This window comes from Botryllus schlosseri, chromosome 2 (genome assembly GCF_051294905.1).
Source record: "Botryllus schlosseri isolate E-star chromosome 2, Bs_hap1, whole genome shotgun sequence".
Classification (NCBI taxonomy): domain Eukaryota; kingdom Metazoa; phylum Chordata; class Ascidiacea; order Stolidobranchia; family Styelidae; genus Botryllus; species Botryllus schlosseri.
Window position 1 is genome coordinate 24,869,340 of NC_137237.1, and position 24,228 is coordinate 24,893,567.

Sequence of the window (24,228 nt, forward strand, 5' to 3'; positions counted from 1 at the left end):
GAATTCGAGGTTTACATAACTCGATAAGAGAGAGCGCGACGCATCCTTGCGTCACTACGTGACGTCATTTCATCTATCTTTATATTCTTGGTTCGAGAGCTTTGATGATGCAATAGCGCTGAGGACACGCGTAATGTAGGTGAATGCTCGTATTTCCGTTTGGCCGGTGCTTTAGAAGCAGCCTTGCGTGTGTGTGTCAATAATATCCAATATTGATCAATATGGTCAATACTATAGTTATGTTTTGTGTGATCGAACTAACCATACTCTATTGCTGTACGCTACGGGTATACTAGTTTTCCCCATCGGCTTTATGCTGGCGTGGATCAAATGCCCCGAATTTTGATGCAAGATCGAGAGACAGCAAACAGGTTGACGCAATAACTTATAACTTTATGTATGAGTGTTGTTCAAACACCGGTAACGGCTGAGTAAGCAGGCACGAACGCAGCAAGTCGCGGTGATAAATTTAGCAAAACTTGCTGAGTGCAATCGATCGTTCCGCGCCGCTGCGAAAGAGTGAGAGCAGTCACACGTGTTCTCAAGGTGACCGCGTGCCTTGGAGCCTGAATGTTTCTCTCAGCAGTATAGCTTATGCCCAGTATGTTTCTGGCTCACATTGTATTCGGATGTCCAGTGGCCATCAATCCCTCGATCATTTGCGTACTGTCTTCCCGACAAGTAACCAGGAGTGCATAGAACTTTTAGCGCAGGTGAAGGTAGATGCGTAATTTTCGCGTGGCAAAACGTAAACAATGTCTGCTTCAGCCTCGTATTGTGATGTGCAAACTTACAGTTCATTTATGCTAAGTTATGTCCGCGTCTATAGTTGCTGCTGTTGATTCTGTTGAGGATCTCGCGAAGCCTTCTGAAAACGCAGTAACGCCTGACGTCAAAGAAGAATCGGATGATTCCGCTGTTCACAGTGGTGACGATGTTGACGACATGGACAAGGCCATTGTAACCACTGTAGAAATGTAAGCATGTAGATGAGTTGCACGCGAGTAACTGTGATTTAGAGTGTGTAGTTCTGGTTCGCCAGCACCATACGCAAACTTTTAATCTGACTGATAGGTATGGTACGGTATCCCAAGAAGGATTGGTAGTTCCCTTGTACTCTTGTAGCCTATTGTCTCTTTATAGTCACTTTCTGTATTGCACACAATAGCTATTTTCTTTCAACAACCCATCTAATAATTCCTCAACAGTACACCTGGCCTGGAAATACATGACTGTTTACTTAGACTAGACTGTATTTTGTGCAGTCTACTGTGAGTTGTAAATTGAGGTTATTATTTTGATGAATTAACTCCGTGATGTAAATTCTATATTGCAAGCTGAGTCGATCGAGTTTATAATGAGAACATATCTATAAGAAGTTTGACTGCCTTTGACTATATATGGCAATTGATCTCATTCAAAATTCCCTTGCATATAAGATGTGATTCGGTCACTGAATGTTAAACTTGAACTAAACTTTGGATGCAGTGTTGGACTGTTTGAAAAGGATAATATACTAGAAATTGCTGATGAATTCTTAATGCTTTGAAAAACCAGATCCAGACAACACTATAATGCTAATTATCACTATCGTGCGACTTTTATTGATCATTTTCATGATAGGCCTATATATATGACACTTGTGATATGGAAAAAATTATCATTTGAAATGAAATCATGACAGTCTAATGTTTTTTATTATGGCTCTCATTATAGAGCTGACTGGCACATGTATTACCACTTGACTCCGAATTAATTGTAGTTCTGTTTTTTTTTTTCAGGTAATAAACAGAAACACAAAAACTAAACTTGACACTTCTTCCCATCGTTAAAGCTTGAGATTGGATTTATTACAGTAGGCCTACAGAAAACATGAAGTATTGATATGTACATGTTCATAGAAACGACCATTTTGTATAGCGGCATCATAACGAAGCACTATATAGTCTTAGCTGTGATTGATGAATATATTCAAATGTTGAATAGTGTATTAGTGCATTCTGATGTTGTGAAAGGTACATGTTTGAACTTTGCAAATCATTGTTATACTGTAATATCACAATTAATGTTCCTCGAATACGCGACAACACTCGATTTCCCCAGTCATTGCTATAGTTTCCAACCTCTGTTTCTAACGTTAATCCTTTGAGTTTAATTAAGTATACATTCTTACTGAACTTTACAGACCGTCGGAAGGTGATGCAGACACCAAGAATGCAATGACTGAACCTGATGAAAATAAATCCATCAAAGTGAAAGATGGAAATGAAATGATACTACTTCAGGACAGTCTTCTGTCGCTAACAGTTTCCCCTCCGAATGCAAAATCGTTCGAAGTTCAAGTAAGTATTCAATGTTCGATTAGCAGCAGTAACTCGTTTAGGCAGTTCGGACATGTTTAACTTGTGTTATTACAATCGCTCATTTACATAATGAGAAGAACATAGGAGCTAGATACTATATGTTGACTTGACACCACTTTGTGTGATTGATGATCTTAACAAGTCATGTTGTGTTATGTATGCGTTGTTTTAGTTGGTGTAGGTGTAGAAATAATGACATGACAAGCTCATCTGGGGAAGTAACGTTATCAGTAGTTCTCAAATTGAGTTCTTTAATCCCTTAGAGGTGATTCAGGTGAGAATTCCTGGGAGTAATAGGGGGGTGCAAAGTCTCACCAGGCCATTATATTCATTTTCTTGTGAAGTTGGATATTTGATTGATGAACACTGGTGCTAAGGCAGTAGGCTTCAATGTATTTTCACCTCACTAAATTTGGTCTTAATAGCAATATATTTGAACTATAATGCCTACGTGCACCTAGGCCCATCCAGCGATTCATTGTCTCATAAAAGTGATTAAAATGCGTCTCAAAACAAATTTTCACTTAACAAAATTAAGTATGCAAAATTTGGTTGTCTTGTGTCAAAACTCTTGAAGTATAAATAATATGCAGACAAGTAGGCCTACTATAGAAGAGTATATTTAGTCCGTTACTAATGTCCTCTGGATTTTGGTGGCGATAAGTGGGCAATGATCTACCTGAATATTTGAGAACTACCAGTGCACATGATGGCATTTTCTTGAGTACCGTAATGTGATGTTGGGCAGCAAGTAAGAGATAGCGAAATGCGGCTTGAACCCTTCTGTACAGTTTTCTGAATTTGAAAATTCCTAGTAACATGAATGAACATGTCTTCAAGTCTTGATATTGCGATGCGATGTAGCTCGTAAATTAATTGAATGAAATTTGCCGCGTGTTGCTTACTAAAATAAATATTTGGTGGTTTCAAGGAATATTTGTAATGTCGGTACCTTGTTTGAACAAGTGTGCCGAACACCAAAAATGTAATACAGTTGTTTGATGACAGGATATGTTGCTTGATGTGGTGTTTTCGTCATCTCTCCCTTTCATATCAGTTTTTGAAAATTTCGGCCGCCTATCACATTTCCGTTTGAGAGTGTCGTGTGTAAAGCATAAAGAATCTGAAAATAGCATACCCTAACTATGATTGGGATGTAAATTTCACAGACCTCTTCCGCATATTCTCAGGTTTCCCAGCAAGAAATAGTGCAGGAGCTGCACCATCTTCTGATGGACCACGAAACCACGTGTCACCGAACTTGTTTCAGCTTGCAGCTGGATGGTGTGAAAATGGACAATTTCACAGAATTGAAGAACATACCCGATTTGAAGTCAGGATGCGAAATTAAAGTTGTGGAAGGTCAGAACGCAACTTACCTAGATGATTGCTGATTTAGTCATTTTGTAATCTCTTACTGGATTTTTTAGTCGGATTTTGGATGTATGGCACGTCTGGATTTTTTAGTCGGAATTTGGGATGTATGGCACGGCATTTCCCAGTCATTTCGGAATGGCCTTTGTTGCTGGCACTGAGGACTGAGCGTCCAACTTTTTGAATATTTTCTAGGGCTTAACTGCACTTGTATTTTCATTGGACATGAGCAGATAGTCTCACATATTGTGTGTCAATTAATTTACTGTTGAAATACTATCCTAACATCCTGGTATAGTAGTTATTTTATCTGGTAATTATCTTTCTGATGAGTGATTTGTAGTTACTCATAATCATTTGAAACGTGCCTGGCCCCATTTCATTATCCGTCTCCATCATTATAATAAAGGCAGGTGGTTTAATAATTGATTAGTAGATTAGACTGCGGCGCCAGACTTGAGTTGGGAGCTAAGATACGAACCTGCGTTCTATCAACGATTTGACGTGATTCAATTGACTGTGCAGTCCATAAAATCATTTTCGTTTTATTTCCAACTCCATAACTTGGGATAGATTTCTCATTTGTCGTTAAACCAATCTTGATTAAGAGTGGATGGGCTTGTTTTCTGTAGACCTATGAATAGAGATGTCTGCTTTAAGTAACTTTACTTTTCACCAGGATTATTAAGATCATAAAATGAGTGTCTGTGCAAGAGACGTAACATAGTTTCTCGAGTAAATTCTTATATAAAATTATAACATTTTTAGACCCTATTCCAAAATCCTACGGGTATTTAACCAATGCCTGGGATCTCTTTCTAGTACCACGTGGTCAGTTTTCCAAGGCTCAATTTGGCTGACTACAGACATTTCAGGAAGTTGAAATCCCCAAGGGAAAGGATAATTGAAATTGCCACTCGTACAGTTCAATTGTTGTTATCAAACTACAAAATATATTGTGCAGTGCGCTTTTGGTGAACCAATATTCCATTATTACAATTATTCGCATTGTCGGAAACTAGGATTACTGAATCACCAACTGTTGAATCTGAAATTCACATGAAAAGTCAAATCGAACTGAAAATGTTACTGAATAACAAAGTGAGAAGCAAGGGACATATATGGCCTGAATAGCCTGCCATTACTTGAAGTTACCGATACTCATAAATTAGGTTTAGCATCACATTCGCATAAATTTTGGAAGCAATAGGCCCCTCAACTTTATCAACAGTCTGTCCTAAGCACACACTACTTTATGGGCAATTTTGCCTTCCTACCCTGCTCTGTTCTGGCCCCAACATTGGCCTGTTCGACCAAGAACCTTTTCTAGTTTCCGTGCTTCAGCTTTTCTGTTGTGTTTAATTGTATGAATGATCTGTGTTCAATTTTAGAGCCATACAGTTTGCGGGAATCTAAATTTCATTTACGGCATGTGAGGGAACTGTTGAATGCGTTGGATTTTGAAGAAGCTCACTTGGGAACGGAAGGCCACAGCCTTTCTTATATCAACCTGGTGACTGTTACAGACGTCGGTGATGGTAAGTTAAGTTATCAGTTTATATCTAGAAGTGATAACTAGAAGATAGTGTAGTGTTGTTAGCGTACACTGATTCTGAGTCACATGCTTGTCTGTCTATGAAAGTCAATTTATACTAGTTATGCCTCTTGCTTGTAAAGCGACATTGATTACGGTGTGTGTGCAACTGTGCATGGTCTTGTAATCTATTTAGCACAGCATTGACATGAGTGGAATAGGAAATAATCCTAAATAATTAGGTCAACGTATCAATTACTCAATCATTGTAGGGTTTATATAAAAGTTCCTTTCATTCAGATTTTTGTATGTCATATATAGCCTATATATACATCTACCATACTCGGCTGTTTTTTAGTATCTAATATTATTTCTATAAATATACTGTAGCCTATCTGTGATTTTCTGTAGTCTTTGGTTACTAAACCTAGTAGCATTTGGAAGCCAGTGGCTTTTCAAATCGACTGCAATCCATCAATTGCAATGCAGTTCAGTTTTTTCTTGGGACCATGACCCTGTCTTGGAATCCATGTATGTATTTTTAGCCGATTTTCATAGTAGTTGTTGTGCTCAAATTGCACCTGCATCTACTTGTACCATTTCTGGTAGAAAAGTTGTACGCAGTAATCGTAGCTAGAAGGTAAACTTGACATTTTTGCCGATTGCTCTCCGCGGAATAGTTAATTTCAACAACGAAATGATCCTGCCTAACATTTTCCGCTTTTAAAGTATTGTGAATCGGGATTAATATTTTCAGTCGTTGAATGTGATTTTCTTTCAAAATACAAAACAAAGAACACTATCATTTCCCCAATGATCGTGGCAGAATGTCACATATGGGGCCATCTTTTTTTAGAAGCAGTAGCGAAGAGCGACTCCAATTCTTCCTCTCCCAAGTCTCCATCTTCTCCGACTCACAACTCTCGATCGAACAGCCCCAACAATAAAAAGAAGTCCGATCGAAACAAGTCCGACTCCGATGATGAAAACAAACGGAATTTAAACAATAAGCTGTATCGTTACAAGACGTTGCTCTCGCAACTACCGAAACAGGTTGACCCGGTCATGTACAAGCCGCCTGATCACGCCATGCCAGGAATACAAGATCCGTCTCTTACCCAGATGCACTTAGAAAACCCTGTGAAGGTATGGTTTTTTTCTGCATTCCACCGTGTCTTTTATCATGTCAACAGTTGCCTGTCCAGTGTAGCCAATGTTGAATTGTAATTTTTCTCACACTTTATTATTCACAGTAAAATTTTGATCCAAGGGCATCCATGGTCATCTAAAGGGATATCATTATAGTCTATATACATATTTATTTGTATAAATTGCCTTGGTGCAATAAATATTTAATTCTCCGAAAAACATAGAATAAGTGGACGATAGGTTAATCCTCGCCTGTTTTACATTGATTGATGAATCGATATTGCATTAGGTGAAACCTTGCCTGAAAGTAATGACCCTGAGCATGTGGAACCCGCCTCCTCAAAATCGTAAATTGCACGGTGATCTACTCTATCTTTACATCATCACTCTGGAAGACAAGCATCTCCATATTACCTCGTCGTCGAAAGGGTTTTATGTTAACAAGTGAGTTCGAACAAGCGAACCTGATCATGCTGAGTTTAAGCACAGCACATTCCTGTAAATTGTTGTCTGATGATATTTCGGTGGCGTTTTAGTACCATTAATGATAAACTGTCAATAAGTTGTATTCCGTGCTGTGGGCCCATCTTGCAATTATGTGACGGAAAGGTTCTGGGCAAATTTATCGCCCGAAAGACTCAATAAACTGTTATCATGTAATAGTGAACATAATGATTCAATTATCACTTAAGCTACTGGTAGTTTTTAAATCGATACATATCTATCCGGCATATGTATCTGATAGTCTACTTCATCGAATTATACATAATCTGTATTGTTGTTGTTGTCATCTTCTGTTGCCCAAGCCTGAATGTAATGCTAGATGCATGTAAAGGCTTCTCTACACGGCAAGTCGCTGGACCAAACCAAACCCAACGTAGCCGTGGTTTCCATCTACACGGTTTGCTGTCTGCGGTCCGATGGACCGTGACCGCCGTGTTTGCGCAATCTAGCGGATGATCAAACTTAGTAGGTCAGTCGACTTTGTCAGAGCGCGCGAAATGGACGTTGAAGAAAAGCTCGTGTGAACTGTTCAGGAATACCCTTGTTTGTACGATGTGAATGACCGCAGCAGAAAGTACAAATTCAATATTTCTGAACCGTCGCAGTGGTCTCCTCAAGCATCATTATAGACGGATATTGCAAGCGGAACATATGTCATCTCCATCATTTTCTACTCCAAAAGGAATCAAAAAGTCCATACCAGCATTTAAGTGATGTGCACAAACAAATGCTTATGATACACCAAAAGGAATATATCTTACAAGCTCGTACAGCTGATATGAACATATTTTACGATAATGCACGCCCGATCAACATATTGATGTTCTGAAGCATACAATTGCCTGTTTGTTGTGATAGCTATATAGCCATCGGTCCATTTTAACTCGGATCTGGTACACCCCATGTGAGTGGTACACCCTTATAAAATTTTGGTACACCCTAGGGTGTACGAAAACCCCGGTTGAAGAGCACTGTACTATACTATACTAGTATACTATACTATACTAGTAGTATAGTATACTAGTGCATACTATATATTATATCCATATACTATACTATACTACTATAATATATCTATATACTATACCACTATAATGTATCCGTATACTATACAATATACTATACTGTGCACTATATACTGTATACTATACTATATACTGTGTACTAAACCATACGATATCCGTCTCCACTCCACAGAAACTATAATTTCCCGACGAGACGACGGTCCCGCAGACCGACGAGATCGCTCGCTGAGCGATAGCTTCCTAACCGATCCGTGAATTAGGAGAGAAACCAAATCGATGTTCAGTGAACCATAGACATAATAAAACAGACTAAAGAAATCCGGTTTGGTTTGGTCCAGCGACTTGCCGTGTAGAGAAGCCTTTACTATTACAGTGTCCTGGGGATTAATTTTTTTCAGGATTGACACGTATTAGAAATGAAATGACAGCTGCGTGTGTATATAATGATGATGGCGTTCGTTTGTTGATGAATGTCTATCCTGAAATGTGATTTTGATCGTGTGTTTTAGTCACAATTGACAGGGGATTGTTTGGATGTGGATTTGTTCTATTATGCGATTAGGTATGGACAATAATTGTGCCCGTTGGGCATCTGGTTGTCCGTGTATCTGATTGTTGTTTTTAATGCTATATCGGAATCGCACCTGGCATTTCCACTGTCTTTATTGCCGTTAGGAGCGATCACCAGAATTTCGACCCCAAACCCGACACGTTTTCGACCCCGTACCATTCGCTTATCGATCTGCTACTGGAAGTTTCTGCCGGGTTCAAAGCCAATTTCCCAACACTGAACAAGATCCGTTGCTCGAGACACATTTTCGAACGAATCGGAACACCTTTCCAGGTAAGTTTCCCACTTGGAATATGATACGGCCGGCATAATATCACCGAACAATGCCCAGAGGAAGGCACAAAAGCGACTGAATGGGGTTGTATTGTCTGGCGTAGTAATCATTTGTGTAAAATGTAATCGTTGAAGTAACATTATCCGTATCGCGCCACACTAGCCCTGTTTCACCTTTCATGGGCCATAATCGGGATAATGTCAAAGGAGTGATTTGCTACAATAGATCTTGTTTTGGCTTTGTGCTCGCTTATATGCACTCTCGTTCCAAGAAATGATGATCGCTTGCCGGTTTGTCTGTCTTTTGTCGATGATATCACCATTTGTTCGTCTAAATATATTTTCACACAGGTATTAACTGCCCCGCGACATGTATCTCTAGGTTGCTGGTGGTTGCATTCTGTTTAGCAAGATATTTATAAACAGCTCCCAGTTTAGAGCATACAATCCTGTTTCGTTTGTTTTGTACACTGACACTGACCGAGCTTTCATTTCCAGCTTCATGCTTGGTCGGCTCCGTATAGAGAACACCAGGTCAATCATATTCACGCTGAAGATTTCATGACTACAAGAACGGCTATCGAGGATAATATACCCGGCCAGGTCGGAATGAAATCCGAATCTTGTATTTGTAGATCTTGCCATCGATTATTGTGTATTTTTCGTGTAAGCCTGGGTTCTGTGGACTAGAGCCAGACCACAAAAAGTTCATATACCAAGTTAACTGAAGTGGTCAAGATAAAGATTGAAAAAAAAACTGGTGTTACCGCCTTTCTCTGCGTCGCTTGGGGACCTCAAAGCGTATGATTTGCAATAAATGTTAGGGTTTTTGGAGACGCAAAAAAATTGTATTGAAGCCGGTCTACAGAGTGAAAAAAGTTGCCGACCCCTGGTGTAAGCAACTCGATGAATTTGAATTAATATTAAATATGCTTCAATTTTCTGCCGGCTAAAACTACTTCTCAAGCCTACCCTCTATTTTAAGGCGTCTCGCGATTGGAATGAGGAATTGGCGGCGACGCGGGAACTTCCAAAGAGCTCTTTACCCGAGAGACTTATACGGGAGAGGGCCATGTTCAAGGTATACAGCGTCTGACTGTCTATTATCCCATGTAACTAACTGATTTCAATGTGTCTGCAGGCGCATTGTGATTTCGTGGCTGCTGCGACGCGCGGCGCTGTGATGGTGATTGATGGAAACATTATGCCGATCAACCCCGGGGAGGATAAGAAAATGCAGATGTTCATATGGAATAACATTTTCTTCAGGTAGCTGTGTCATGATGCAATGAGCGCATGACGTTTTCAATCTCCGAGTTACTTTTTGTTCATCTTGATGTAATGGGAGTTGAGGGAGATGCCAAATCAAGTAATACAAATCTATCCTGCTCTAGCTAGAAATTTGAAATTCCAAGTCAAAATAATTCTGGCTGTTATATGAAATCCTGTTAAATATGACTTGAAGACTATGTATGTGTAAATATGCTGTCAGCCATTGCCAAGTCCAAAATGTGGAGAAAATCATACCGCATGAATTATTGATATCAATCAAGGTATATCGATGATTGGACACTGCGGCGTTTGGCAGCCACTGAGCATTCTTGTGACGGTCGAATATTTTTCTCAGTCTCGGCTTCGACGTGAAAGATCACTACAAAGACTTGGGCGGCAATCACGCTGCTTTTTACGCACCACTCGCAGACCTGAACGGTCTCCGTGCCTATCAAGCAGTGGACGCCGACGGTTTGCACTTGCTTGGAACGGTCGTCGTGGATTATCGCGGATACCGAGTCACCGCACAATCAATCATACCCGGTACGAAATTGTTTTTAGTATGCCCGAATTATGTGCCAGGTTTAGGGTACACTAACTACGTCACTCCTTGGCATGTCCAAATTTTAATGTTTAGAGTCATGGCTGTGATCTTAACTAACATTCATAGCATTTGTCCTCTTTTATCAGCTTTATATAGACATGATAAATGGCACCAAATCCTTTCAAATGTGGAAGTAATGCAAAATCATGTTGAATGTTGCGCATCAAGCATGGTGCATGGTGTATTTTCACGAAAGTCATAGAAACGTAACGGTTTGCTTGCTATGCCTTATAAATGCGCCAGCCCAGTAATATTAGGAACAGCACTTGATTTACGAAGTCTTCAGTCAATTCTAGTAGGGAATCTGTGTGACTAATCTACACGAGTTATCCTGTCAGGCTATTAAATATATTCATTAGGTTATTGATTATCTTTTTTGGTCGGTCCGTGGCATTTTCGAAAATTTGCCGAGATATCGTATTAAGATATTTGATTAACTGCAGTGGTATATCGGAGATGGTCAAAGTGATTGTTTTACGTACTCAAGTTGAAGTAATGCGGTAAATTTCTGCCCAAGCAGTTGGTTAATTTTTGAACCATACCAAAAGTGCTTCAGGTAGCTGTCTATAACGAAAGATATGAGAAGAACTAAAAAAGTATGTAGCTTGACAATATGTATCGCAAATAGTTTTGTTAGTCTATTGCGGGGTTGTAATGACTCGACGCATGACTCGAGTCGAGTCACGATTTTCTGAGGACTCGACTTGACTCGAGTCAATTTCTCCAAACACGGAAATGACTCGACTCGAGTCATTGTGCATGACTCTAGACACAGACGGCCAAGACCGACATTTCATTGTAATTTCGAAGAATAATAAAGTAACCTCACTATTGGGATTTCGTCTATTGGTACTGTTACTTGAAAATGTGACCAGAAACTGCGAAAAGTGAGGAAAATTGGTATTTCAAAAATGCGAACCATTCGATATCTCCAAACGGAGTTATAAAAAGTGGGTTAAACAATACTTTAAACTGGAAACTGAGAAGTCAACACAATGACTTGAACTCGGACTCGAGTCATAATACCAAGACTCGGACTCGACCGTCTGCTCGCTGACTTGAGCTCGGACTTGACTCGGTTGTGAATTGAAAATGACTCGACTTGACTCGAGTCAAAACTATAAAAACGAGATTGACTTGTGACTCGGAGCCCTGTGACTTGGTTACAACCCTGGTCTATTGTTGATTTCACTTTCCAAAATTTGAAGAGCTTCTTGGAGGTACAGAACTTCAATATACAATTAAATACTTTCCAAAATTCCAAGATGTATTTCAGTGACTAACGCGTGATAACGATGAAAAGTTGAAATTTTTGATGAAATTACATTCCGTCGACATCGTACGGGGCTTGCGTCGCCCCACTTTCACAGCAATTTCACTCATGAAATCTATCCAAAAACTACTTTCTACTCGACGAAACTATTGAATGAAATATAAGTGGAAGTAGTCGATAATACTACCATTTCAGTAAGTAGTGATAGTAGAGAAAACTAGGACACTTGAAAAAAGAAGCAATGCAGCATTACTGACCACCTCTTCGATTAGTGCGTCGACCGATCTCTGGCTGTATCAGCCTCAGTCTGTATTCATCAATGAGATAACTGACCGGACCAATTGAGGGCGTTACGACTCTGCTTCCATTGCAGGAATTCTTGAGCGAGAACAGGAGCAAAGTATCGTGCACGGCTCGATAGATTTCGGGAAGAATGTTCTGACGGACAAGGAATACACAGACTTGATTGAGAAAGTCGCCAAGCCATTGCGGCAATTGAAACATTCCATCGTGAGCGGAGAGGGCGGCTCGGAGAAGACGGTAGAGATTCAAACTTCCGTCGAATGCAAGGGAATCACAGGTAGGCGATCTTGTCGAATATCATATCCTAGTGCAGTGGTTCTCGAACTTTGCGTAGCGCCACCAAAATCTGAGTTTTATTATGGTCTCGCGACCCTCGCACATCGAAAGAAATGCATTTCTAATGTTATTATGCTATGTTTATACGGTAGTACTTCCATGAAACATAGTTCTATGAAACATGATTCCTTAAAAAAGAGTCATTGATTCAGTGAGGTTCTTGTCACTAATTTTTCCTTCGTGTTATTTTTATTGCACAAAACTTCTGGCATTGTGTGCTACGTATATACATCAATGTGTCCAGTCTTTTCGGTGCTTGTGGACGCCTGAATTCTCGAAATTAGCGATTGATTATGCAAAACCGAGCAATAAACAACATTGTGCACCTTAAAGCATGTGAAATGTTGATATGATTTAGATCAGGACTTCTGTAAGTTTTTTTCTTCTGCAACCTCGTACGACAGTAACTGATGACAACTGACAAGCTACTTAAAAAAGTTGCTGCGATGTCGGCTAATCTGTGCAACAATACTTTGTCCGTCCCTGCGCTGTCGGCCTATCACAAGTTGACATGTACAAAGCATCATCAGAAGAAATAAATGCAAACCATAGCTCCGGTGAGATCGCGGCACGAAATTCCACCCGTAGCCATTTATCCCCACACTTTGAGAACCACTGTCCTAGCGCTTGCTGCCGAGTTTTGAGGATCTTGGATCTTGAATTTTGGCAGTCAGACACATTTCTTTGAACATTGCAGGAAACGACGGAAGGCATTACGTTTTGGATTTGCTGCGTACTTTTCCGCCCGACGTGAATTTCCGTGGTGGCGATGTGGAAGACGATCTTCTGCCACACTGCAAGAAGCTAGGATTTCCCAAGAAACACCGGCACAGCCTTGCCACGCTTCGTCCGGAACTGGTCGAAGCCTATTCAGAACAGAAGTATGTTGTGTACAAAACTTGGGCTTGTAATGCTTCTTTAATGTGCTCGTTTATGTAAGAGACAAAAATACAGGGAAATGAGATATTTTGAAATCAAAATGGTATACATGGGCAGCCCGAATGTTTTAGTGTCATCAAGTCCTAGCTACTCAAGGCCTGGATGTCATGTAATGTAAGTGATACGAGCTGATTTGATAAAAATTGGTTGTTCCAATCAATTGTGAAACTTCAAAAACATCAGTAGCAATCAACTGATGTCATGGCCATAGTGTTTTACGCCATTATTGCCCCAATTATGAATTATTTTGATTCAGGAATATTCCAATCTCATGTTTTTCAGATACATTGAATTCATGCAGAGCTGCGCGTCTCAAATCTTCGCTCTGAGAAGCATGGAGAGGTCGTCGAAAGAAGAAAGTGGGATCGTACTGTGTATTGCGAGACTGCCACATTATTCTCATTTGTGCCGTTTTTCGTTCAGGCTTACCCGAGCTCAAAGCTAAAGAAGAGTCTGAAGAAACGAAAGAGAAGGTTGGCGAGCCTGAATCGGAAACCTCTGGCAGTGTTGCTGATGCGGAGTCTGTCAAACACAACACGGGTATGGGCTGTTGATTAATATATTAATTAGTAGCGAAGTAAAAATAACTATCAAGGTATGAGATTTTGAGTTAACTTTGTTATTACCACTTAGCTTTTTCAATCTACCTTGTCGGTGAAATTATTGAGTGCTTTTTGATGCTTGACAAGTTTATACTTCCACTTTAGTAGCGTCAGCGACAGATTTGATAATGCTTGAATTATTCAGCTCTTAAGTAGAGTTTTGGGTACCACTGATAAAACGGTTTGATTTTGTATCATTAATATGACAAGAAATGGAAGAAGACTTGATGGCATATTTTCAGCAGAAACTTTGAACATCTGATGGTGGGTGAATGTGATGGTATGTCTTGCGACAATGATGTTTGATCGTCTCCAGTTTTGATCACATGTTTTTGTGTACTTGTGTACATGGGAATATTTATTGAAAATCTTTTAGGCTCGATGCATCGCACAGTCGTCAAGCAAGCTGCCAGAAAGGCCGGTTCGTGCACGGATCAAGAGTTTGATCTGCGGTTCAACCCCGACTTGTACACAAGGACCGTGCGCAGCGCCGATTCCGACGAAGAAGTCAAATGTCAAGTCGATCTCGTAAAGGAAGCCGCCGAGTTTTTGGTCGCCGTTCAGATTCCCACCTTTGTAAGATTCTCGGGCCTGCCAGTCACAATCTCCGATTTCATTATTATTCACTGCCCTGTTTTCCTCGTCTGCAGATCAGGGAATGCGCACATCAATCCATTCTTCCGGTCGACGGGCAGTCTTTGGTTGACGTGTTACACGAACGAGGAATCGGGATCCGATATTTGGGGAAGATTCTGCGGATGCTGCCGGAAAACAGCCAGCTAACTTATCTTAAGGTAATTTTGAAGGCGTCTTGGTCGTGCGCACGTTTTTTTGTAGAGCCTGAAATCATGTTTAGGAATCTTGCTTTGAGTGCAAATTGTATTAGTGTGTCGTCGAAATGAGGGCTGTGGAGTCGGAGTTACTCTGCATTTTCTCTTGATGAAGTCACGGACATTTTGTAACACTCTTTGGAGTCGCAGTTTGTTAAAATGCAACTGCAACTACATTAAAATCAAACCAATTGCTCTTAAACGTCACTAAAAGTGATGTTGCAGTTGCAGAGGTCGTTACGTTTTCGCTTTCACAAACTTCATTTCTTTCTGCGCGTGCAATTTCTTCAAGCAATAACAACTAATAATGTAATTGAGTAGATTTACAGGAATGTTGAAGTCGGTGTGTTCAAAGTTGTTGGAATCTGTAATAAAGTGGTCAAAATCAAAGCATGTAATTGACTTTTACTCGCATTCCAAACTTTAGCTCTCACTTCTCGAGACGAAAAATGAAAATTATTGACCTAGTCGTAATGTAACAAAAAACGTTCAAACACAGAGCTTTGCTCCCTTAACTTTCAAATTGTTTATTGATTCTGAGGCAAAATCGATTAGTTAAACAGTACTAATACGCTATACTAGGTCTTTTGTTCTATAGCTCTAATTCAAGGTCGTTTTTTCCAGCGTATATGTACGACAGAGCTCTACTCTCGTTGCGTTCGCCATCTATTCCGAAGTTACCTACAAAGTGTACCTCAAGCATGCGTATGCGCCGCAATAGTTCATTTCTTGAACTGCTTGCTGTCATCCTCGAAAGTTTCGGCGCCGTCAGTAGAGCAGGAAAGCAGGTACCACTTGTTTTCATTCTTTTGAATGCGGCAAGTTGTTGTTTTTGGTTCTGAACAGTGCATGTTTTTCTACTGCTTCCGTCTCGGTTATTGAAAGTGTTCGATTATGGACTTGGCTTCCAGCCCACATATCAATGAAAAGATCGCTGTTTCTATCCAATGCTTATCGAAAATTATCAAGGGGAGCTGAAATTGAGTCGTAGTGCAGTCCTGATCTATTTGATAAATGACCTGAATCAACAGGCCAACTTTCAGTATGAAAGTTAATTGGGATGTGGGATAGAAAAGTGATATATGCCCGTTTCCACTTTGGTATCATCTACAAAAGTAGCATGAGGGAACGCAATGGCAGACTCTCTTTTATAGCTGGTTCAAAAACTGGAACAGTGTGAAAGTATATTGCAATTTATGACGTATGATGATCGAGTCTCGTAAAAGTCACCCAGAACAGATTTTTGCGTAGTATATACAGCATTTGGTATTCGCGGACAGAATCAGTTCTCAATTAGTTATACTTGGCAGTATGGCACCGTTGTCATCCTGAAAAAAAATTCGGCGAAACACTAGATCAATTAGCACTGATCCGCTGTGGCGAACCCACACTTGAAGTAAGCTGAAGGACACTCTATCTTATATCTTGGCTTTCTGGTTCAGGCATTTCATATGACCTGAATTTAAACCGCTATTTCAAATGCCTCTGCTTCATTTTCACAGCAATAAAAAGAGACGCAAGAAGGGTAAGTCGAATAATGTCAGGAGCGACTGGAGCAAGTTGACGCCTTCATCACTGTGGAGTCAAATTTCGGAAGAAGCCAAAGATTACTTTGATCACGAAACCGACGTGAGCAGCACGGACGAGCTGTTCGAAAAGTACAAAATTCCGCGAGGTGTGATGCTGCGATGTTTCTGCCTGAAGAACGGAATCCAGGTATTTACATCTGCTCATCGGCAATTAGTAAGCCAGAAGCCGTAATTTACTGGTTGTCTTCGATATAATTCTACCACCTGGTCTAGTCAACTTGGGCCCATGAGTCCATACAACTATTGTGACCTGTGATTGCACTAAAATACTATCTCGTTTTGTAGGTATTGTCTCGCGAATATGATTATATCAACAAGCACAAGCCAACGTTTACCGAAGACGATATCCTTGACGTATATCCGATTGTCAAGCATTCGCCTCCGAGAGCTACTGATGCGTATCACTTCTTTGCAACGGGCCAAGTTAAGATACAGCAAGGTCTGTGTGAAATTGCCGACTACGTTTCCGCTACCAGCGTATATTCAGCTAGCATTCAAAACTTGAGCTACTGGTGAAAAATTTGATGTAATTCATCCGGCACTGTGTTCTAATGATCTTATTCTAAAGAAGCTATGCAAACTTGATGGAACCAAGTTAAGTTATTAACTGACATGAGTTTGAATGCAAATCAATATTGGTTAATCCCAATCTGCTAAAAATTCTAGTTGTGCTAAACTATTGCTTGTAATTGGATGTCATTAGCTACAAACCTTCTGGGCTACTGTGGTATGTGCCGGCTGTATACAGACTAATTCCGCTTTTTCGAGCAAAACCTCCAAGTGGATATCGCTGAATGTACAATGTGTGATTCTTTCACTTTGAATTTCAGGGGCCCTCAAACAAGCAGTGGAGTACATCACCGAATCCCTGGGACTTTTCAATAACGTGTACGGAGCGATGCATCTCGAAATCGCTACGTGCTACAGAAGCATAGCTCGGTTGCAATATATTGCCGGCGAATACGCGGAGGCTGTCTGCAACCAGCAAAAAGCGTTGATCATGTTTGAGCGTGTTCTGGGTAAGATAATGTAGTTTTGCAGACAGCTATTCAAATCATTCTTATAGGCACTTCGTACACTTGTGACAAAGAGTGCGACGGTGGTTGCAAAGCTAACTTGTCACACACCTATTTTGGTTGATTTATTACCCATGTGGCTATTCATCTGACATTTTGTAACCGAATAGTTATTTGACTCTGAATTTTACTGTTCAATATGCCGTAATTTCCTTTCTATTGGAAGCATCATCGTAAGGTAAAGTGCTATGACTGTAAAACTGAGCCAAATATGTGTGTACGCCTGTACGGCTATTTTGCGTGCTTCATTCAAATCTGAGTACTCTGCTGCTGACTATCCAGTCAGTGGTCACAGTCTAATGTAGTACTGTTAAAATTGAGAACGTTACAATGGAACTCAATATTTTGCACTATTTAAATCTGCTGTTCTGTTCTGATGTCTTTGCTTGAACTGTATTCCAATTGCTATTTCAGGTATCGATCACGCTTCCACCATGTTTGCCTACATCAACTTGGCCGTGTATTGCTTTGCCAACTCGCAAATCCTGTCTTCCTTACGGCTGTTGTACCGTGCAAAATACCTCATGAGCGTAATTTTCGGGGAGGATCATCCTGACATGGCTCAAATCAACGTACGTTTGCTTCTTTGATGTCGCTAGTGTGGCGTGTCCGGTGTTGAACAGCACTGTTTATGCTTCAATCTTTTACCATCATCGTACTCTTGCATTATATGTAGATCAGCAGTTCTCAACCTTTTTGGACTGGCGATGGTCAAAAAAATCGTGCCCATGCCTGAGCCCCACTGCACTTATCGTCATGTCGAAAAGAGCACAGAATCTAATACAGAGGAGGGCAACCTTTTTTCTATCCATAGGCGCTGACTTTTATTTTTTTACGAGGTGGCGAAGTCTTGTGACGTCATAATTGTTCCATATCGATGACGTCATCGTCGCACGAAAACGCACTTTACTGGTGTACGTGCAGAGTTAAACCATTCGCATGACGTTTTAATATCGGCCCTGCAGTCCTTAATATTCAACCATGCAGTCGAGTTATTAAATGGAATCTCAAAACGGTACGATCATTTGAAGTGTAACTGCGGCCTGCGCTACCAGTCCGTCCGACGGAATCTGCAGTTGCATCAATGTTATTCACGCGCAATGCCCCGCGTGAGTAACGAAATACACTACGCACTGGCCTTGCAAGTAACACACAACGCTCGAATGCTTCAAGCTGACAATAATGATAATTACAAACGCGAAATCGCGCAGCCAATCAGTAATTGTCAATTGCGGTTTCTTGCTTCGCGTTGCCCAACTCGCATCGCGGCAATTGTTTGATGATTAAAACATTGGTGCATTTCCCGATTTACGTTCGCGAACCATTTTGGGAATTCATCGGTCAATTCGTAAATTCAATCTGCATGTCGACGGCCGCCAACGCATACTAATTGAAGTACATGTTGACGGCCGCACAAATTTCCTTCCAAGGGCGCGGATTGCCCACCCCTGGGCTAGAATTAATTCCACTTCCGGACGCATACCGCGATCTTACCAATAGAAATCCACTGTCTATCTAATGCCTAATAGTTTAATATTCGATAGTGTTGTTCTCGATACGGTCCAGCAATCCAGTCCAGCGATCCAGCAATCAAGTTTATCGGAATGAAGAAGGTCCCTGTTCTAACGAATCGTATAAAATCAGAATTTGTGCCACCAATAATCTTGTGATGCGTCAATATTTAACAATGGCATGGCATGGCCTACTGCACGTTAATAATGAAAGAAACACTGAAAAAATGACTTTGTGCGACAATTTCGGAGTACGAATGTATCAAGTAGATAACAATAAATATGGGTGGTGGCAAATGAGAAAGCGTGTATTCTAATCAGTATCGCCACGAATCGGTTTTGAATGTGACACCGTATTGAGTAGCTTTCGTCGCGACAATTGTTTTCTCATTATATCGGTGTTTAAGCTGTATTGCTACATTTTCTGATTAATGTCACTGGCAAAGCCTTGTTAGAGAAACAAATCTGCGCAGAAATGTATTCCAATTTGCAGGCACACACCAACACACCCTCCAATTTCGCGCTCCTATTACCTATCACGAAGCTAGCTAGCTAGCTAGCTCATGAATGGTTTTGTAAACGAATATGGCCATGCATAATTTAGACTTGAGAAAAGCAGAACGTATATTTGGGCGCCTGGTCAGGAGAGGAGATCTAGGGTGGTGCTTCTCAGCACACGCTAGGCGCGTAGCCAGTCGAAAAATTAGGGGGATTTGGATTTTTTTCAAAAATTTACCAATATAGCATCAATTGAATTCGGGTCATGTACAATTGTACATGTGTAAATGGCGATCATATAATCTCTTCGTATTGACGATGTCAATCGTATGATAGGCTTGCCAAAGAGTACGGGAGTGCTGTCAATTAGCGAGTCCCTGATCTCCGGCGAACAATTAAATGCACGCGCGCATTACGCAGTCTCGGCTACAGTTTTCGCAAATCAAAATGTCCGAACTCGATGGCACCGATTTCAAACCTTTGTCGTATTTCAGAACTCGAGACATGATACACATCTTGTGATCGTTACTTTCAAGTATTAGCGGGAATCAATTTCGCACGTTAAAGTCTGTTGGCAGCGATTCGATGTTATTCAGTTTTGCGATGTCGCTTTTTAATCAATATGACATAAAACAATCTCTAATTAGCGTCTCTAACGAGGTCGCATCGATTCGCCTGATTACTAATTACTGGTCACAGATCACTTGGGCGTTTGAGCATTTTGTACGAGGTGGTCTGCGCCTATGTTTCTATCGCGCCTAAGCTGTTGCTTATATTGCTGTTTTTTTGCGCAGAGTACGATCGGTCTTGTACTGCACGGTCTTCAGGAATACGACCTGTCCCTGAGTTACCTTCTCGAAGCGCTAAGAATCAACGTTTTAGTTGGAAAACAGAGTTTGAAACTCGCAATGAGGTAATGTCCTGTTGCACACCTGTGTTTCCTATGCCCAGTTCCCTACCGTCATAAATGTGCCACTGTATGAATTTACAATCCTACAATTTTCAGCTACCATTTGGTCGCGAGGGCGTATTCTTGTAAGGGAAATTTTCGGCAAGCTCTTAATCACGAAAAACAGACTTACAAGATGTATCAAACCGTGCTTGGCGATGAGCACGACAAGACTAAAGAGAGCGCAGAGTTCCTGAGGCACCTCACTCAGCAAGCTGTCAGCTTACAGAGAACGGTGAGTTGGTTGCAGTACGTTCCATGTCATGTGTGTTCCTGTCAGGGTTGTAATGACTCGAGTCATGACTCGACTCGAGTCACGATTTTCTGATAACTCGACTTGACTCGAGTCGTTTTTTCAAAATACGGAATTGACTCGACTTAGTTAATTTGTGTATTGACTCGACTTGGACTCAAGTCATTGCGCATGACTCGAACCAAGTCATTGACTCAAGACTCAGAGGTAATTTCGAAGAATTGTGAAGCAATCACCCTTTTGGGATTTCGTCTGATTGGTACTGGTACTTGATAATGCGACCAGAAACTGCTAAAAGAGAGGAAAATTAGTATATTATAAATGCGAAACATTCGATATCACCAAATATAGTTATATAAAGTGAGTTTAACAAGACTTTAACTGGAAACTGAGCAGTCAACATAATGACTTGGACTCGGACTTGACTCGGTGGTGAATGGAAAATGACTCGAGTCAAAACAATATAAGTGAATTTGACTTGTGACTCGGAGCATTGTGACATGGTTACAACCCTGGTTCCTGTTTGGCCCGAAGAGATTCTATTTTCATTCTATTCTGGTAAGAGGTCATTGCAATTTTGGCAAACATGTTCAGAGTGGTCTCTTGAACAAAACCATTTGGCACAGCGCATGGTACTGATAACACGTTGGCATATTGTTGTTGTTGGATATCAACTGCGTTGCACATTGGCATCTTGTGTACTGATTTGCTTGTCACTCTATTGAACATTACAAACTTGAATTTGTTTACTGTGTTTGGTAGGATCTGACATACCAATGTATCTTATGGCTTTGCTCTGAAGATGCTGACAACTCACGTGAAACTGTTATTGACGAACTTGCCTCGTCTCAATCACTCTGTAGCGGCATATGTTACCATGTATCTTGTGATCCGAATTTTCAGATGAATGAAATTTACAAGAAGGGCAGCAAAGCTGCGATACCACCGTTGCAAGTTATGCCGCCCAGCCTGAGCAGTGTCGTGGAACTTATAAACGCAATCAGTGGCATTGTGCGCGTCACAGTCGAGTGAGTATCCTTAAATTTGCGTAAGACATTCATATAAACCAGTGGTCATTTAACATTTGAACAAATGCTTAGTTGACCGAATGAAATTCGTGCTTTGAAACAGAACTAAGCAAACAACGGCAAGAATCGCTTCAAGATGAACTAAATACTAAATATTCTAAACTAAGATTGAACAGAATTGCCTTGTACAAATTTCAATAGAACCACGCATAACAAGTGTAATATCAGCAATACATCGGCAATTTTTTTCATTAAATTAAAGCTCAATTCCATACTTTTGTTCTGAATGGATTTTGATTTTTGAAAGTTCACTGGTACTCGAACTGAAAAGATCAGGATCCACTGCGCTAGATGATACCGCTTGCTGCAATATGCTTCTTACACCTACAGTCCAGTTCAACTCATTTGTGACGACCTGTTATGAACAAAATGCAGCACATCTTCAAGGAATTACCTTTTTGTAGTGCAGTAATATTATTATGCTTCATGTTGATGCATGTCAGCTATGTTACGACACTTGTGACTTCGGCATTTTTAAGCTGCCTAGATTTGCCTGACACATACATTATTTTATTTTCGTAACAGCACAACCGCCAAACCCGCCGAGAATCAGAATGAAAAATCAGTGGAATCCGAACAAACAGCAGTGGACAACGTAACCACAGCAGAAGTGCCTAGTTTGAAAGAATGTAAACCAGTTTCAAGCAAATGATGTCAAAGTATAAAATAGCCAAACGAGCACTGTACGTAGTTTGCTCCGACTAGCAGATGAGTGTCTTTCCACGGCGGAGAAATTATAAATAACAATGTTGTGAACATGAAGAGCATGAGAGCGATATGTTACCAGAATTGATTTTTAATCGCTGTTTCTCTCTACACCAATCAATTGCAGGTAGTTTAAGTTTGTTTTCGCTTTGTGTTGGAAGGGAAATTGCCGAATTCTCTCTGTGTCTGGCTACGCGTAGCATCGCATGTTTGATTTTCAAGCTCCTTGAAAAGTCTGTTGAAACTAATGGAATGTTTGTGTGATTACTGTTGCATTGTCTTTTAGTTGGTTCTCGGGAACACTCCATTGCTATGCATTGTGTAGAACAATATGGTATAGAAGAAGCGTAGCTTACATGTTGTTGAATTTTATGGTATTCAAAACCATTGCTCGAACTTTCATAAATTCAATAATGCACTACTACGCCAAATATACTTGTGATAGATGGTAGTGCCCCGACGCGTCTCCTTTGGCGCATACATCTGCTCATATACGCCAATATTGCCGTAGACATTTTGGTTCGTTAATTCCATCGCAACAGTTTGTTGTCGTGCATACCCGAGTTCAATTCAAATTTGATTCCTTTCATTGCTTGCCGAATTGAAAGTGCCAGGCTTTGATTAACTCATTTCACCGATTACTGCGAATTCGGACTACGGAATCCCCTTTTTTGTAGCTGTCATTTTTGTGTGTCATCAAATTACTTGCAATTGTAATTTGTTCTATAATAATCAAACGTGTTTGGTGTGCGAAAATAAACTATTTGAAAATCGTTTGTTTATCCAATCATCATGAAGTCTTGGGAATGTCGTTTTCCAAGGATGGGGTATCTAGTCTTCTAACAGTCGCAGTGGGTATCTACGAGCAGATCAATATTTATAAACCAGTGAAGAGGCACTATGTCAGATGGTGTGCAGCTAGATGTGCGTAATTCTCGGTGAAGAGTCTGGCTTGTGACTAGTGCGCCGTGTTACCTACAGGGACGAGACTATTTAGCTGCAGAACGGATCGGATCGTCTTCGTGGACCCCTTCACCTTTTGGCTCAAATAGAGCTCAGTTATCGTCATATGTCTTCCGCAAATATTTACTGTAAGCTAGTGATAAACAGCATCATAATGAAACTTCCTGAAAATAACATTATACCATTTATGTATATATTGGGTAGACTTTTAATATTTCAGAATGAATCCTGAAATTGCATTTCATTAAATATGTGTTCGTGCCTTCGATTTGATACGAAGAATCGAGTTCCTTGAATCCATTTAAACCACCAAGATATGTGGTGGTGAATGTCATAATAACGCTTCCGACGACACGTTTGGCCATGATCGCAACACATGTCCCCTAAATCAAGAAATATATATATTTTTTAAATGAAAATATAACGCCCAGCGGCCATGTTGATCTAGCTCAGCGGTGGGCAATTATTTTTCTCGGTGGGCCGAGTCAAAATGTTAAGCTGTATTCTCCAGCGTATTAATTTAATTCTAAACTGTAATTAGTGAATTACATTGTTGATAAATTCTACTCAAATAGATGTGTTGATAATAGATGACGAAAAAATGACGGTTAATTAACAACTACAAAAAACATTTATTTTTTGTC

At 40.4% G+C, this 24,228-nt stretch overlaps 1 protein-coding gene across 1 annotated transcript; it reads left to right on the forward strand.

Moving 5' to 3' along the window:
- Window positions 1–634: 634 nt before the first annotated feature.
- LOC145456736 (clustered mitochondria protein homolog) lies at window positions 635–23,395 on the forward strand. Its single transcript, XM_080334842.1, has 26 exons — window positions 635–977; window positions 2,186–2,342; window positions 3,554–3,725; window positions 5,129–5,275; window positions 6,128–6,417; window positions 6,710–6,864; window positions 8,625–8,793; window positions 9,292–9,396; window positions 9,779–9,874; window positions 9,935–10,062; window positions 10,421–10,608; window positions 12,316–12,522; window positions 13,279–13,462; window positions 13,803–13,879; window positions 13,944–14,060; window positions 14,499–14,698; window positions 14,773–14,916; window positions 15,577–15,740; window positions 16,455–16,668; window positions 16,827–16,980; window positions 17,372–17,560; window positions 18,032–18,189; window positions 20,421–20,539; window positions 20,633–20,810; window positions 21,732–21,856; window positions 22,442–23,395. The coding sequence occupies exons 1-26, from the start codon at window positions 814–816 to the stop codon at window positions 22,566–22,568; spliced, it is 4,128 nt and encodes a 1,375-aa protein (XP_080190968.1). The 5' UTR covers window positions 635–813; the 3' UTR covers window positions 22,569–23,395.
- Window positions 23,396–24,228: the final 833 nt, after the last annotated feature.

Excerpts from the sequence above, each read along its gene's own strand:
- LOC145456736 (XM_080334842.1), top strand. The coding sequence starts at position 814 with ATGTCCGCGTCTATAGTTGCTGCTGTTGATTCTGTTGAGGATCTCGCG. Across the intron at positions 17,561-18,031 it reads CATGTTTGAGCGTGTTCTGG|GTATCGATCACGCTTCCACC; the intron begins GTAAGATAATGT and ends TTGCTATTTCAG. Across the intron at positions 21,857-22,441 it reads ATTGTGCGCGTCACAGTCGA|CACAACCGCCAAACCCGCCG; the intron begins GTGAGTATCCTT and ends TTTTCGTAACAG.